The 12,742-nt window shown below is 42.4% G+C and overlaps 1 protein-coding gene across 4 annotated transcripts in view; it reads left to right on the forward strand.

Annotated features, from left to right (window-relative positions):
* The window catches only part of SPIRE1 (spire type actin nucleation factor 1), a 259,646-nt gene that overhangs the window by 155,445 nt on the left and 91,459 nt on the right, over positions 1-12,742 (forward strand). For all 4 annotated transcript variants that reach the window (XM_040353932.1, XM_040353933.1, XM_040353935.1 and 1 more), the window contains exon 4: positions 7,847-7,972. In XM_040353932.1, the coding sequence (XP_040209866.1) occupies positions 7,847-7,972 (126 nt within the window). The remainder of the gene's footprint in view (positions 1-7,846; positions 7,973-12,742) is intronic.

Raw genomic sequence — 12,742 nt, forward strand, 5'->3', positions numbered from 1 at the left:
TCTTAGAATAAGAGGCAGGTGAATGGTCCGTCAATCTTCATGCAACATCTTGCCCCCATTGTCTTTAACTGGTAAGTGGGTCCCGTTCCCCCCTAAAAGGTACCAGATGGGGGGGGGAGATAGATCAGCAGAGCTTCCATTTTTGGGTGGAACTCCGCTTTTAAACAGGGCTTTTTTGCTTCCGTAGAAGTGTCGTGCTCTTTTGTCCCGCCTCCTAAGCTTCACCCAAAACTGCCCTGCCTTTTAAGCACCACCCCCCCCCCTTTTTTTCATTTTTTTTTTTGGCAAGTAACAAAATTATTGTGCAAACATTAGCACATAACTATATTTTCATTGACCAGTATACACAGTGCAATTTATTCATGTGACTGCCAAAAAAGAAAGATACTACAGGGAAAAAAGAACTTTGTTCACTAGCTATTTAAAATGTCCTTTTCACAGTTTAGCAGAGTATAATAATAAATACAGCAAAAATATATCAGAGCGGAGGTGGTTGGTTGTGCATTATTATCAGTGGCCACAGTATAGATGTACTCTAAATCTACAATATATGCAGTGACCAGTATACATACAGTATACTTTCACTTTGTTCATTTACTGAGATCCATCCATCTGAATAAAGTGTGTGTTTGCTAAAGGAGTAATGCATTCCAACCTTGGTGACACACACACACACACACACACACACACACACCTCACAATTAATTTTTGAACTTGATAAAGAGGGGCCATTGTGAATAGGTGGAATGCAATGCATCTAGTACACTGCATAGAAAAGTGGATTTGGCCAGCTAAAGGTGAACACAACCATATGGATATGGTTTAAAGCTATACTTGCATCAGCTTTGAGAAGAATACCACCTGGTGCTGGGACATTTATCAAAATGGGGACAGAAATGTATATTGTTTTGTAAAAAATAAAAAAAATAGAGGTGCACCGATTAAAAATTTTGGTATCGAAAATACAGGATGCACTTTTCGGAAAACCTAAACCGAAAATGAGTTATTTTTTTTTAACCACTTAAGACCCGGACCATTAAGCAGGTAAAGGACCTGGCCAGTTTTTGCGATTCGGCACTGCGTCGCTTTAACTGACAATTGCGCGGTCGTGCGATGTGACTCCCAAACAAAATTGGCGTCCTTTTTTCCCCACAAATAGAGCTTTCTTTTGGTGGTATTTGATCACCTCTGCGTTTTAGTTTATAGCGCAAAAAAAAAAAATAGTGACAATTTTGAAAAAAAAAACAATATTTTTTACTTTTTGCTATAATAAATATGCCCAAAAAAGACATAAAAAATGATTTTTCTCAGTTTAGGCCGATACGTATTCTTGTACATATTTCTGGTAAAAAAAATCGCAATAAGCGTTTAACAATTGGTTTGCACAAAATGTATTGCGTTTACAAAATAGGGGATAGTTTTATGGCATTTTTATTAATATATTTTTTTTTTTTTACGATTATCAGCGATTTTTTTCATGACTGCGGCATTATGGCGGACACATCGGACAATTTTTACACATTTTTGGGATCATTGTCATTTTCACAGCAAAAAATGCATTGTTTACTGTGAAAATGCCAATTGCAGTTTAGGAGTTAACCACTAGGGGGCGCTGTAGGGGTTATGTGTGACCTCATATGTGTTTCTAACTGTAGGGGGACGGGGCTGGACGTGTGACGTCACTGATCGCCTTTCCCTATATCAGGGAACAGACGGTCAGTGACATTGCCACTGAAGAACGGGGAAGCTGTGTTTACACACACCTCTCCCCGTTCTTCAGCTCCTGTGACCGATCGCCGGACTCCGGCGGCGATCGGGTCCCGCGGTCACGAAGCTTCGAACCTGGACGCGGGCGCGCGACCCACGACTGGGCTCTTAAAGGGGACGTACAGGTACGTGCCTGTGCCCAACCGTGCCATTCTGCCAACGTAAATGTGCATGAGGCGGTCCTTAAGTGGTTAAAGAATATACCGTATTTATCGGTGTATAACACGCACCCTAACTATAAGAGGGAAGTTTCAGGGAAAAAACTTTCCACAGCCCCCTGCGTATAACACGCAGGCACACTTTACCCTCTATTTTCAGGGTAAAAAAGTGAGTGTTATACGCCAATAAATACAGTATATATATTTTTATATTTAATTGTATTCAACTTTTTAATTAATATCAGATCAAGATCTAATCCCTTTAAATTTTATGCATGTCTTCACACTGGTTACTTTCATTGCAATGTTTTTTTGCTTGCTGCATTTAAAAAAAACGCACAAAAAACACACCTTTACGTTTTAAATGCATTAAAAACGCTGCAAGAACGCATGAATAACGCACCCTTGTTGCGTTTTTTTTTTAATGCTGTTTTTGAGTCACATAACCTATGGAAAAAAATTCAGTACAGTAGTCTACGGACTACTGCAGTAGTATAACGTTCAACATATACTGTACAAATCGGGGGTATAATGAACAACAAGGTTCAGGAACATAATGTCCAAAGCAAATGCATCGCAGGTAAAGTGTACAATATAGCATATAGAGGGCAGGGGTCAGGAGTTTATTGTATTGCCTAGTGAATGCATTGCGGGTGCACGTGTGAATATTGTGGGTTCACACTAACTGGCCACCAGTCATTCGTATGTAAATCTAGAAGCAGGTTATTGATCTGTAAATCCATCAGCCACTCATGTACTGTATATTTTGGGAGGATTTGCATACGAATGAGCTGTGGGTTAATCCCCTGTATGTGGGACTCCAGAGTAAATTGAAAATGTGGGACAATCCCACAAATTTAATCGCCAATGCAGGTGCCACATCTGAGGACCGGACAGCTCTCTCTCTATCTATATCTATATCTATATCTAAAACTATATCTATATCTATATAAATGTTTTCCCTGGGTTAAGATACACTGTAATTACCTAAAGATTCAAATTCTCCTTCCTTTTTTTTTTTTTTTTTTTTTTTTTTATATCGGAACTTCAGTAATTTTTTCATCTATTAAACTTTCTGCCCTTGTTTTAACTTTGTATAGTAAAACTTTTTTTTTTCTGCCAGTAAATACCCTATACAGCCCATTTCCTGTTTCTTGTCTGGTAAAAAGCCTAGGCTTATGACATCATCCACAGCTCTCTCTCACTCTCGTGAGAGTTTGCCAGAAAGGGAGGCGGGATGAGTCATAAGACAGCCAATGAGAGTTAGAGGTGTGCCTCTGTGTGTCTGTGTAAATCCAGGAAGTGAACAGGCAACAGCTTCAGCTGCCCACAGTTAAAATGGCTGCAGGTAGACTTAATGGAGGGAGTTTTTGGCAGCATATTTGGCAAGTACAGAATCACAGTATATATAAAATAACATGCAAAAGTGGTTGTAGGGAAGCTTTAGAATAGCAAAATGTTTTATTACAAATTGAGTAAGCAGACTGCAGGTCCTCTTTAATTGCAGTATATTTAAGTGCTGAAAAAAGAACAATAACCCTTGCTTCCCAAACAAGTGACCATTTTTAGACATCAACCACTTTGAACAAGCTTTTTATCACAAAATATTCATAGGAATCAAGGCAACCTACCTCTTAACAGTTTGTTTTAATCAGAGGTTTGGTTAAAGCTGGCGGTAACCTGCTTTTGCAGTTGAAAGTGGTATAAATTGCTGAAAATTTGCTATGAGTAAGGTCCATATAACTCTGCTTATAATATTGCTGTTCTATGTACCCCCCCCCCCCCCCCCTTTTCCTGCTCTGAAAAAAAGAACCTTGACAGATCTTGGCATTTTTTCTTATTTTCTCACTCAGCGTGAATTGTTCAAACTACGGATCCTTGCTGTGGCAATAGTCCTCTCCTAAGCCATTAGTAGCCTTTCTTTACTTATTACTGTGCTGGAGTGAATGATTAAACTTGGCCAAGCATAGCGTGAATCTTGTTTGATCTTTGTGTTTCAGTGAAGCTGGTATTGCTGTTAATTCTGCACTTACTTGCCAAGCACTTTTCCTTAATGACATGAACGTGAAGCGGACCCAGAATGGAAATGATGCCCTCTGACCTAGGAAATATGAATGAATTGAAACTAATCACTCTACAAATATCAGCCGATACAGAATGTTTTAAAGGGGTTGTAAAGGTTCAGATATTATTATTTTTTTTAAAACAAACATGTCATACTTACCTCCACTGTGCAGTTTATTTTGCACAGAATGGCCCTGATCGTTCTCTTCTGGGGTCCCACAGCGGCTCTCTCGACTCCTGCCCGCAATAGCTAGCCCCCTCGGGAAGCTTACCTTGCGGGCGCACTTCCGTGTCATACACTCTGCATCCATAGACACAGAGGCCCGGATTCAGAAAGAATCGCGTATCTTTAGGCGGGCGTAGCTACGCCGCCGTAACTTTGTCAGGCGAGTAGTGTATTCAGAAAGAACTTGCGCCCGAATTTACGGCGGCGTAGCGTATATGGGCCGGCGTAAGCCCGCCTAATTCAAATGATCCAGGCAGTGGGCGTGTTTTATTACAATGAGCCGTGACCCCATGTAAATGAGTTTTCGATCGAACGGCGCATGCTCACAGTCACGACGCAAATACTCCCCAAGATACGTTGGCTCAATGCTTTGTCGACGTAAACGTAACTTGCGCCCAGCCCCATTCACGTACGACTTACGCAAACGACGTAAAATACGACGCTGTTCCAACGTTCATACCTTAACATGACTTACCCCTGCTTTATGAGGGGTAAAGTTACGCCGGACCGACGCCTTGCGTAAACGGCGTAGCTAAATCCGACAGGCGCAAGTACGTTTCTGAATCGGCGTATCTACCTCATTTGCATATTCAAGGCGGAAATATACGGAAGCGACCCTAGCGGCCAGCGTAAATATGCACCCCAAGATACGACGGCGTAGGAGACTTGCGCCGCTCGTATCTTGGCAACCGTGAGGCGTAACTGATTCTATGAATCAGTCTCAACGATACGACGCCTCACATTCGGACTTACGACGGCGTATCTGGAGATACGCCGTCGTAAAAGCTTTCTGAATCCGGGCCAGAGTGTATGTCTCATCCCGCCCCCAGCGGGCGCGTCATTGGATTTGATTGACAGCAGCGAGAGCCAATGGCTGCGCTGCTATCAATCTATTCAATCAACGCAGAGACTCTGTGGAGAAGAGGATGCTGGGGATGAGTCGAGCAGGTGAACGGGCTCAAGTAAGTAAAACGGTGGGGATGGGGGGGTACGTCCATTGGATGCATAGGATGCATTAAGGTGAAAAAACACGTACCTTTATAACCACTTTAAGCCATTTTTAGAAACTGCTTGCCTGTACTGCTGATCAATATTATGATACTGCACCGTATACTCGTGGACAATAGCGGTGAGCTATGTGGGGTCTATTAGACACGTTCCATAATGCCACCACTTTGTGTAACTTTTTAATAAAAAATTATGTTTTAGGTTATTTTACTGCAGGGCGGGGTTTTTTTTTATCTATTTTTTATTGTACTATTCATTTTGTGATATGTGTATGTAAAAAAAAGTAATTGGATAGAATTTTTTTTTTTATTAGGCTGTTGAAAGAAAACCTATACTGAGAAAGTGTGTCGTTATCCTCTCCTGCAAATACTACTTCTCGGGTTGTCCGTTTGGTCCACTCGCTTCAGCACTAAGTCACTAATCAGAAACAAGTATGCAGAGCTGACATTCTATCTTTCCTGACCAGCCTGTGTATTTCAGGTCACTTGGGCTACATTTATTCTTGCAGCCCTGCTTTTAGCTTTTCTAAATGCAGGAGAAGTTTAGTTATTCAATAGAAACAGATCAATAGGACATCTGAAGCACATTTCTTGTAGTCTGCAGCTTTGCACCAAATTCATGAAAACCCTGTGACGTTTTATTTGTTAGTATCGACATATGCTGTAAATTCATATACGGTAGTTCTTATTTGCAACACTTTTATACTGTATGGTGCAATTATTTCAGCAAATTTATTAGGAAAGAACACCATGTCAATGATGAGGAAGAGGGAGGTAAATAAGATGTCTTCCATGTTTGAGGAATTTGTTGAACGTGTTACATCTTTGAGACAATTCTGCAACAAAAATTGTCTTTAAAATGAAAACAAACACCGGAGCTGCTAGCGTTGAATATAAGGACACTTACTAGTCCAGGGGTCCAGCGCTGTCCTCACCTGAGCTGATTCTTCAGCTTTGTGAATGGTCCTGCAGCCTTCTGGAACCTGTGATGTTTCCCAGAAGGCTGCGGGGGGGAGAGAGAGGGGGGGTGTTGTCGAAAACAAACAAAAAAGTGCCCAATGTGGAGGAGAAGGGGGAAAAAAGGAGTAAGAGTGAAACTTCTCCTTTTGGCTGAAGTTCAGCTTTAGGCCCCTTTCACACATGTGGACCGTATGTCCGCTATTTCATCTATCCGTGTACGGATGAAAAAGGGACTTGCATTGGTTCCCATGAGATCGCGGGTGATCTCATCCGGGTCCGCAATCCTCTTATTCTGCAGACGGAGGAAACCCCTATTTTTACATCCGTCTGCGAATCGGACCGGATGAACACGGACAGACGGTCCGTGTTCATCAGATCCCCCCATAGAGGAGAGCGGAGAAAAGACAGGGCGGTCCCTGCACAGTGTGCGGGAACCGCCCTGTCATGCGCTGGCTCAGCGGGGATCAACAGATCGATCCCCGCTGAGCAAGCGGAGGTTCATGGGGCGGATCATTACTGATCCGCCCTGTGTGAAAGGGGCCTTAGGTTCCTTTTGGAACTAATATTTGATACATTTCCATTACTTTAAACTTGCCAAAAAAAAGATCTGCCCGTAAATCTCTTCACTTCACAGGAGAGATGCTTGTGACAGCTCTGTCAGATTTGTGACAGATTCATGTACACATTACCAACACATACATTAAACCCTTCCCGCCGGCCCTTTAAGGGTTCTAAAATGGCAGGAGGCGGGCTTTCTGGTCATGTGACCGCTGTTTGGCGGTTACATGATCGGAAACCTTCCGATCCCTAGTATACATCGTGAGCTTTCTGGTAACGGTCTGCTACTGTGCTGGAAGCACCCTCTCTGCTCGGTAAGTGGTTTACACTTATAGTGTGAGGCCCACACACCAAGAGGCTTGCATAGATGTGTGCGACTGGCGAGAAAAGGTTAGGAAAAGTATAGCCAAAGCTATTTTGGCTGTAGTTCTCATGGGGGTCACAGGAGTGCAGTTCTTACTGCACTCCTGTGACCCGTTTTCATCCGAAAGCGGACTTTAAAGCCCGCTGTTAGCTGAGGGCATACAGCCAGTCCAGGCTCTGTATTGTTGCCAACGTTAGTCAGGATCCACCCAGATGCCCAGACTGGCACTTGGCTCAGCCTCTCAGGGAGCCGTTGGTAGACTGAGCCTGCCGCTCCTGCCCCCTCCACAAACCGTTGTTCCCGTGAGCCCTGGAGGTACAGATCAGAGACTGACGGTCACCAGCTCTCTGCACACTGAAGACCGAGAACGAAGCAATCGGGGGTCTTTAATCTTTCAGTTCTCAGTCGGGTCGATGCTGCTTCCACCTAGTTGAATATAAATGCTATATTTATTTTTTAAACCCATACTTCTCTTTTTAATCTGTTGCATGTTTTGCCATTTGTCACACCACGTTTTTTATTTATTTTTTGCCAAACCTTTAACTCAACTCCATAAAATCCTTTGTGTGAGGTTTGATATACAGGTATGTGTTTGGTGTTCGCCATGGCATCTGATCAGTTTTAAATATATATTTTTTTGTCTTTGCAACATTTACAGTTAAATAAAATGACCCATAGAGACACTCAAAACTTGAGAAATATGAGTTGGTGACACGTTTTCTTTTTTTTCTCTTCTCAACAGCTTTGTTCCTCTCATCTGCCGACTCCATCAGAAGCGCCTAATCATTACCAAGCAGTATGCCGGGCACTATATGCAGAGACCAAGGAGCTGCACATGTTCCTGACGAAAATCAAAAATGCAAAAGAGGTGAGGCATACTGTCACTAAGGCCCCTTTCACACTACAGCGACTCCAAAGTCACGCGATTTTGACGTGATTTCAGGGACAGTTGAGGTCTATGAACCTGAACTTGCATCGGACCAAAGTAACGCAGGGACTACTTTGAAGTCGGCACAACTTAAAGTCATATTAATTTGAATGGCTATCATTGAAAATCATGAGATATACGACTTTGCAGTCCCAAGTCGTAGGACAAGTCCTACAAGTGTGAAAGGGGCCTAAATCACCCATTGTATAAATGTATGTGAATTCTTTGGTGCGATCATTTACTTGGTTGTGGATAAAAAAATTAGTGCGCTTAGTCTAGAAATCCTGAAATAACGAAGTGAGCTGCTACACAAGAATGCGATTGAGATTCCAAAGTGACTGGAAGAAAAATACTAAGATATTAGGTTCCCATCAAAAAAGAGAAACAATACAAGTGAAAATGTCTATCAAAAATAAAATGAAGGGTGACGGTGAGGATACGTGGAAATTCCTTTCAGGTAGATAAGATAAGACTGAATACGCTTACCGGAACAGGTGGATCCAACTGTCGAAAACAGCGGATCAGTCAGGCATGGACAATCCCATCAGCAAGTAGACTCCGCTTGTCTGAAGGCTCTGACTGGTAACAACTACAAACGTAGCCCATGGACCAGACCGTCCACGTCTGTGAACTATCTGTAGATGGTATCCTTGACGTGTTGGAGGTCACAGAGCTCACAGGAGTTTTCGGATGAAGTTGGACAACCTCGGATGGGTAAACCCCTTTGGGGGTGAATGAAAGGCACAATGTATAAGCTCAAAAAACTTCTCCCGCTCCCCATATTGCTTTTATTTTTGTTAATGTTTTGTTGGTTTTTATTAAAACCCACAATTTTTGACCTGCACCATTGGAGCAGCGTTTTTCTTTCTCCTTCCATGTCCTGGCGGATTACGTTTTTTGAGCTTCTCCATTTTGCCTTTCATTCCCCCCCCAAAGGGGTTTACCCATCCAAGGTTGTCAAACATAATCCGAAAACAGTGTGGACCCCTGTGAGCTTGTGGCCTCCATATGTCCAGGATACCATCTACAGAGAGTTCCCAGACATGGACGGTCTGGTCCATGGGCAACATTTGTGGTTGTTACCAGTCAGAGCCTTCAGACAAGCGGAGTCTACTTGCTGATGGGATTGTCCATGCCTGACTGATCCGCTGTTTTCGACAGTTGGATCCACCTGTTCCGGTAAGCGTATTCAGTCTTATCTTACCTACCTGAAAGGAACTTCCATGTGGTGATCTACACGGTTACACGTCAATCCTCACAGTCGCCCTTCATTTTATTTTTGATGGACATTTTCACATGTATTGTTTCTCTTTTTTGATGTGGACTTATTATCTTTGTATTTTTCCACTTTTTACCCAGTGGGGTACACTTCACTTAGTGACATAGAGATATTTCACTATTTTTCATTTAGCGCTACATTTTTACTTCCATTTACTTAGTTGATTAACTTCATTGTTGATTTTTCTCCATTACTAACTAGTTAAAGCGGACGTTCCGCTGATTTTTTTATTGTTAAATCTTCAAATACTGCAGCTGCTGACTTTTAAAAAATGGACTCTTGCCTGTCCAGCGCGCCCGCGATGTCAGCAGCCGAGGCTGAGCAATCGCTCGGTCCTCATCTGCTTCCGCCACCATCCTCAGCGAGGGAATCAGGAAGTGAAGCCCTGCGGCTTCACTGCTGATTCCCTACTGCGCATGCGAGAGGACCGCTCTCTCCTGGGAACAGTGCTTCCCCAGAAGACAGCAGGGGGAGGGGGTGACGTGCAAGGCTGGATTCCCAGCAGGAGTCTGAACCTGGAAGTGGTGCAAATACCTGTCTCAGACAGGTATCTGCACCCCCCTCCCCCCTGAAAGGTGCCAAATGTGACACCGGAGGGGGGGAGGGATCCAAAAAGTGGAGGTTCACTTTTTGTGTGAACTTCCGCTTTAAGCATCATTGCTTTTTGGAACAGCTTTATTGGTGCCTAGGTCAGCTGTTATGGCTGTCTCATTGTTGCCCATTCTTTGGCTTGATAATCCATTTCTTGCTCTCTTATTTCTATGATCACCTGTTTGTTGCTCGTGTATTGCCACAATTGCCTTTTTTTTTGTTGCCCACAATAACTTGTTGGCTTCCCATGTTTTGTTACAAATGCCTTGTGCCTGTTTGCGGCCCACCTATTATTATTATTATTATTATTATTATTATTATTATTATTATTATTATTATGGTACTTATATTACCCCCGTCAATTTACACAGTGCTTTACATATACATTGTACGTTCACATCAGTCCCTACCCTCAAGGCGCTTACAATCTAAGGTCCCTAACTCGCATTCGTATACTAGGGCCAATTTTTTAGACGGAAGCCAATTAACCTATCAGCATGTCTTTGGAATGTAGGAGGAAACCGGAGTACCCAGAGGAAACCCACGCAGGCACAGGGAGAACATGCAAAACTCGTCGTGTCGTGGTCATGATTCGAACCAGCGACCCTTTTTACTGCTAGGCGAGAGTGCTACTCACTACACCACTGTGCCATTATGATTGCTTATGTTTGTTGGCCATAATTGCCATTGTGCCAGTTTATTTAATTCCCATGCTTTGTCAAAATTGCCATTGTGTTTACAACATATTGCGAAAATTGCCAGTGTGCCACAGTATGGCACAGCATCCCACAATGGTCTTTCCCACTTTCAAAGTCTCAAAAGCGTGGGGTTTCAAAGGTTTGCATGTATGTAAAGATCATATATGTGCTACGCTAATATGCAAATAGGGACCATCGAATGCTAAGTTGGCCAATTTGCCTGACCCTTTAGGATGGGCCTGTTCTGTTATTCCCTGACTAGTAATAATAATGCTGGTTGAATTTTAATTTCAAAATAAAAACGAATCCTAGGCCTGACTTTTTTGCCTACGTTTGCAGTAACGCTCAGTGCATTACAGTAGCATTAATTTTGATTGGTACCACAATGCATCAAATGGACTCGCTTTAAGTGCCGCTGTGTTGCAGCACAGCAAGTGGAAGCACGCATTACCATATATTGACGTGTGCTAAATCTGTAAACATTTTATTTTTTTCTGTTGCATTATTGCACTTTGGCAACCTATTTAAATTCATTGGCTGCCTTGGCACAAAACACCTTAATGTGCCACTCGAAAATAAAAAATAATAATCCAGTCGACATTTTAGTACTGATATACAATGTACCAGCTTGGTACATTGTAGCATGTTTATAAAGTTATTGATGAATCATCATCTTATCTATGTCAGAGTTTCTCAACTCCAGTCCTCAAGGTGCCCCCAACAAACAGGTCATGTTTTCAGGCTTTCCATTATTTTGCACAGGGTGATTTGATCAGTTTCACTGCCTTAGTAATTACCACAGCCGTTTCATCTGAGGGAAATCCTGAAAACATAACCTGTTGGGGTGCCTTGAGGACTGGAGTTGAGAAACACTGATCTATATTACAATATAAGCAATTCTTGCTGTAATATTTACAAATCTAAATTGTGTTAGAGGTTTAAGGGGTCTTTAGGATTAATGGAAAATTACCCTTCTGATTTTGACCTCCTTATTTTTCTTGAAGTAAGAAATGTAACTGCAAAGCAAGGAGTCCCATGGCAGTGATTTCTCTCTGTTACATCTGGCAGTGTCGCCTGAGACAATAATGTAGCTGATTTTATAATAAAGTATGCCTAAATCAAGGATGGCAGCTGACCTGTCGGCATAGTCCTTCTAGAGACCAATGCTGTGGATATACGTTGCCAGAAAAGAGCCGCAGTGCAGGGAATTTTTATTTTTTGGGGGTAAAAAGGTTTGTTTAAACCTTCTTCTTCTTTTTTTTTTTTACCTGTACGTTATGGTTAAATGCCCAGCCGTTGGTCGCGCGCCCGCGACCCGGTCCGAAAAACCGCTGACCCGATTGCCGCCGGAGTCCCGCGATCGGTCCCCAGAGCTGAAGAACGGGGAGAGCTGCATGTAAACACACCTTCCCCGTTCTTCACAGTGGCTCTGTCATTGATCGTCTGTTCCCTGATATAGGGAAATACGATCAATGACGTCACACGTCCAGCCCCGCCCCCTACAGTTAGAAACACATATGAGGTCACACTTAACCCCTTCAGCGCCCCCTAGTGGTTAACTCCCAAACTGCAATTGTCATTTTCACAGTAAACAATGCATTTTTATAGCATTTTTTGCTGTGAAAATGACAATGGTCCCTAAAATGTGTCAAAATTGTCCGATGTGCCGCCATAATGTCGCAGTCACGAAAAAAATCGCTAAACGCCGCCATTAGTAGTAAAAAATAAATATTAATAAAAATGCAATAAAACTATCCCCTATTTTGTAAACGCTATAAATTTTGCGCAAACCAATCGATAAACGCTTATTGCAATTCTTTTACCAAAAATAGGTAGAAGAATACATATCGGCCTAAACTTAGGAAAAAAATGATTTTTTAAATATATTTTTGGGGGATATTTATTATAGCAAAAAGTAAAAAATATTGCATTTTTTTCAAAATTGTCGCTCTATTTTTGTTTATAGCGCAAAAAATAAAAACCGCAGAGGTGATCAAATACCACCAAAAGAAAGCTCTATTTGTGGGGGAAAAAAGAACGTCAATTTTGTTTGGAAGCCACATCGCACGACCGCGCAATTGTGAGTTAAAGCGACGCAGTGGCGGAAGCTGAAATTTCGCCTGGGCAGGAAGGGGGTATTTG

This window comes from Rana temporaria, chromosome 5 (assembly GCF_905171775.1).
Source record: "Rana temporaria chromosome 5, aRanTem1.1, whole genome shotgun sequence".
In the NCBI taxonomy this organism is placed as follows: domain Eukaryota; kingdom Metazoa; phylum Chordata; class Amphibia; order Anura; family Ranidae; genus Rana; species Rana temporaria.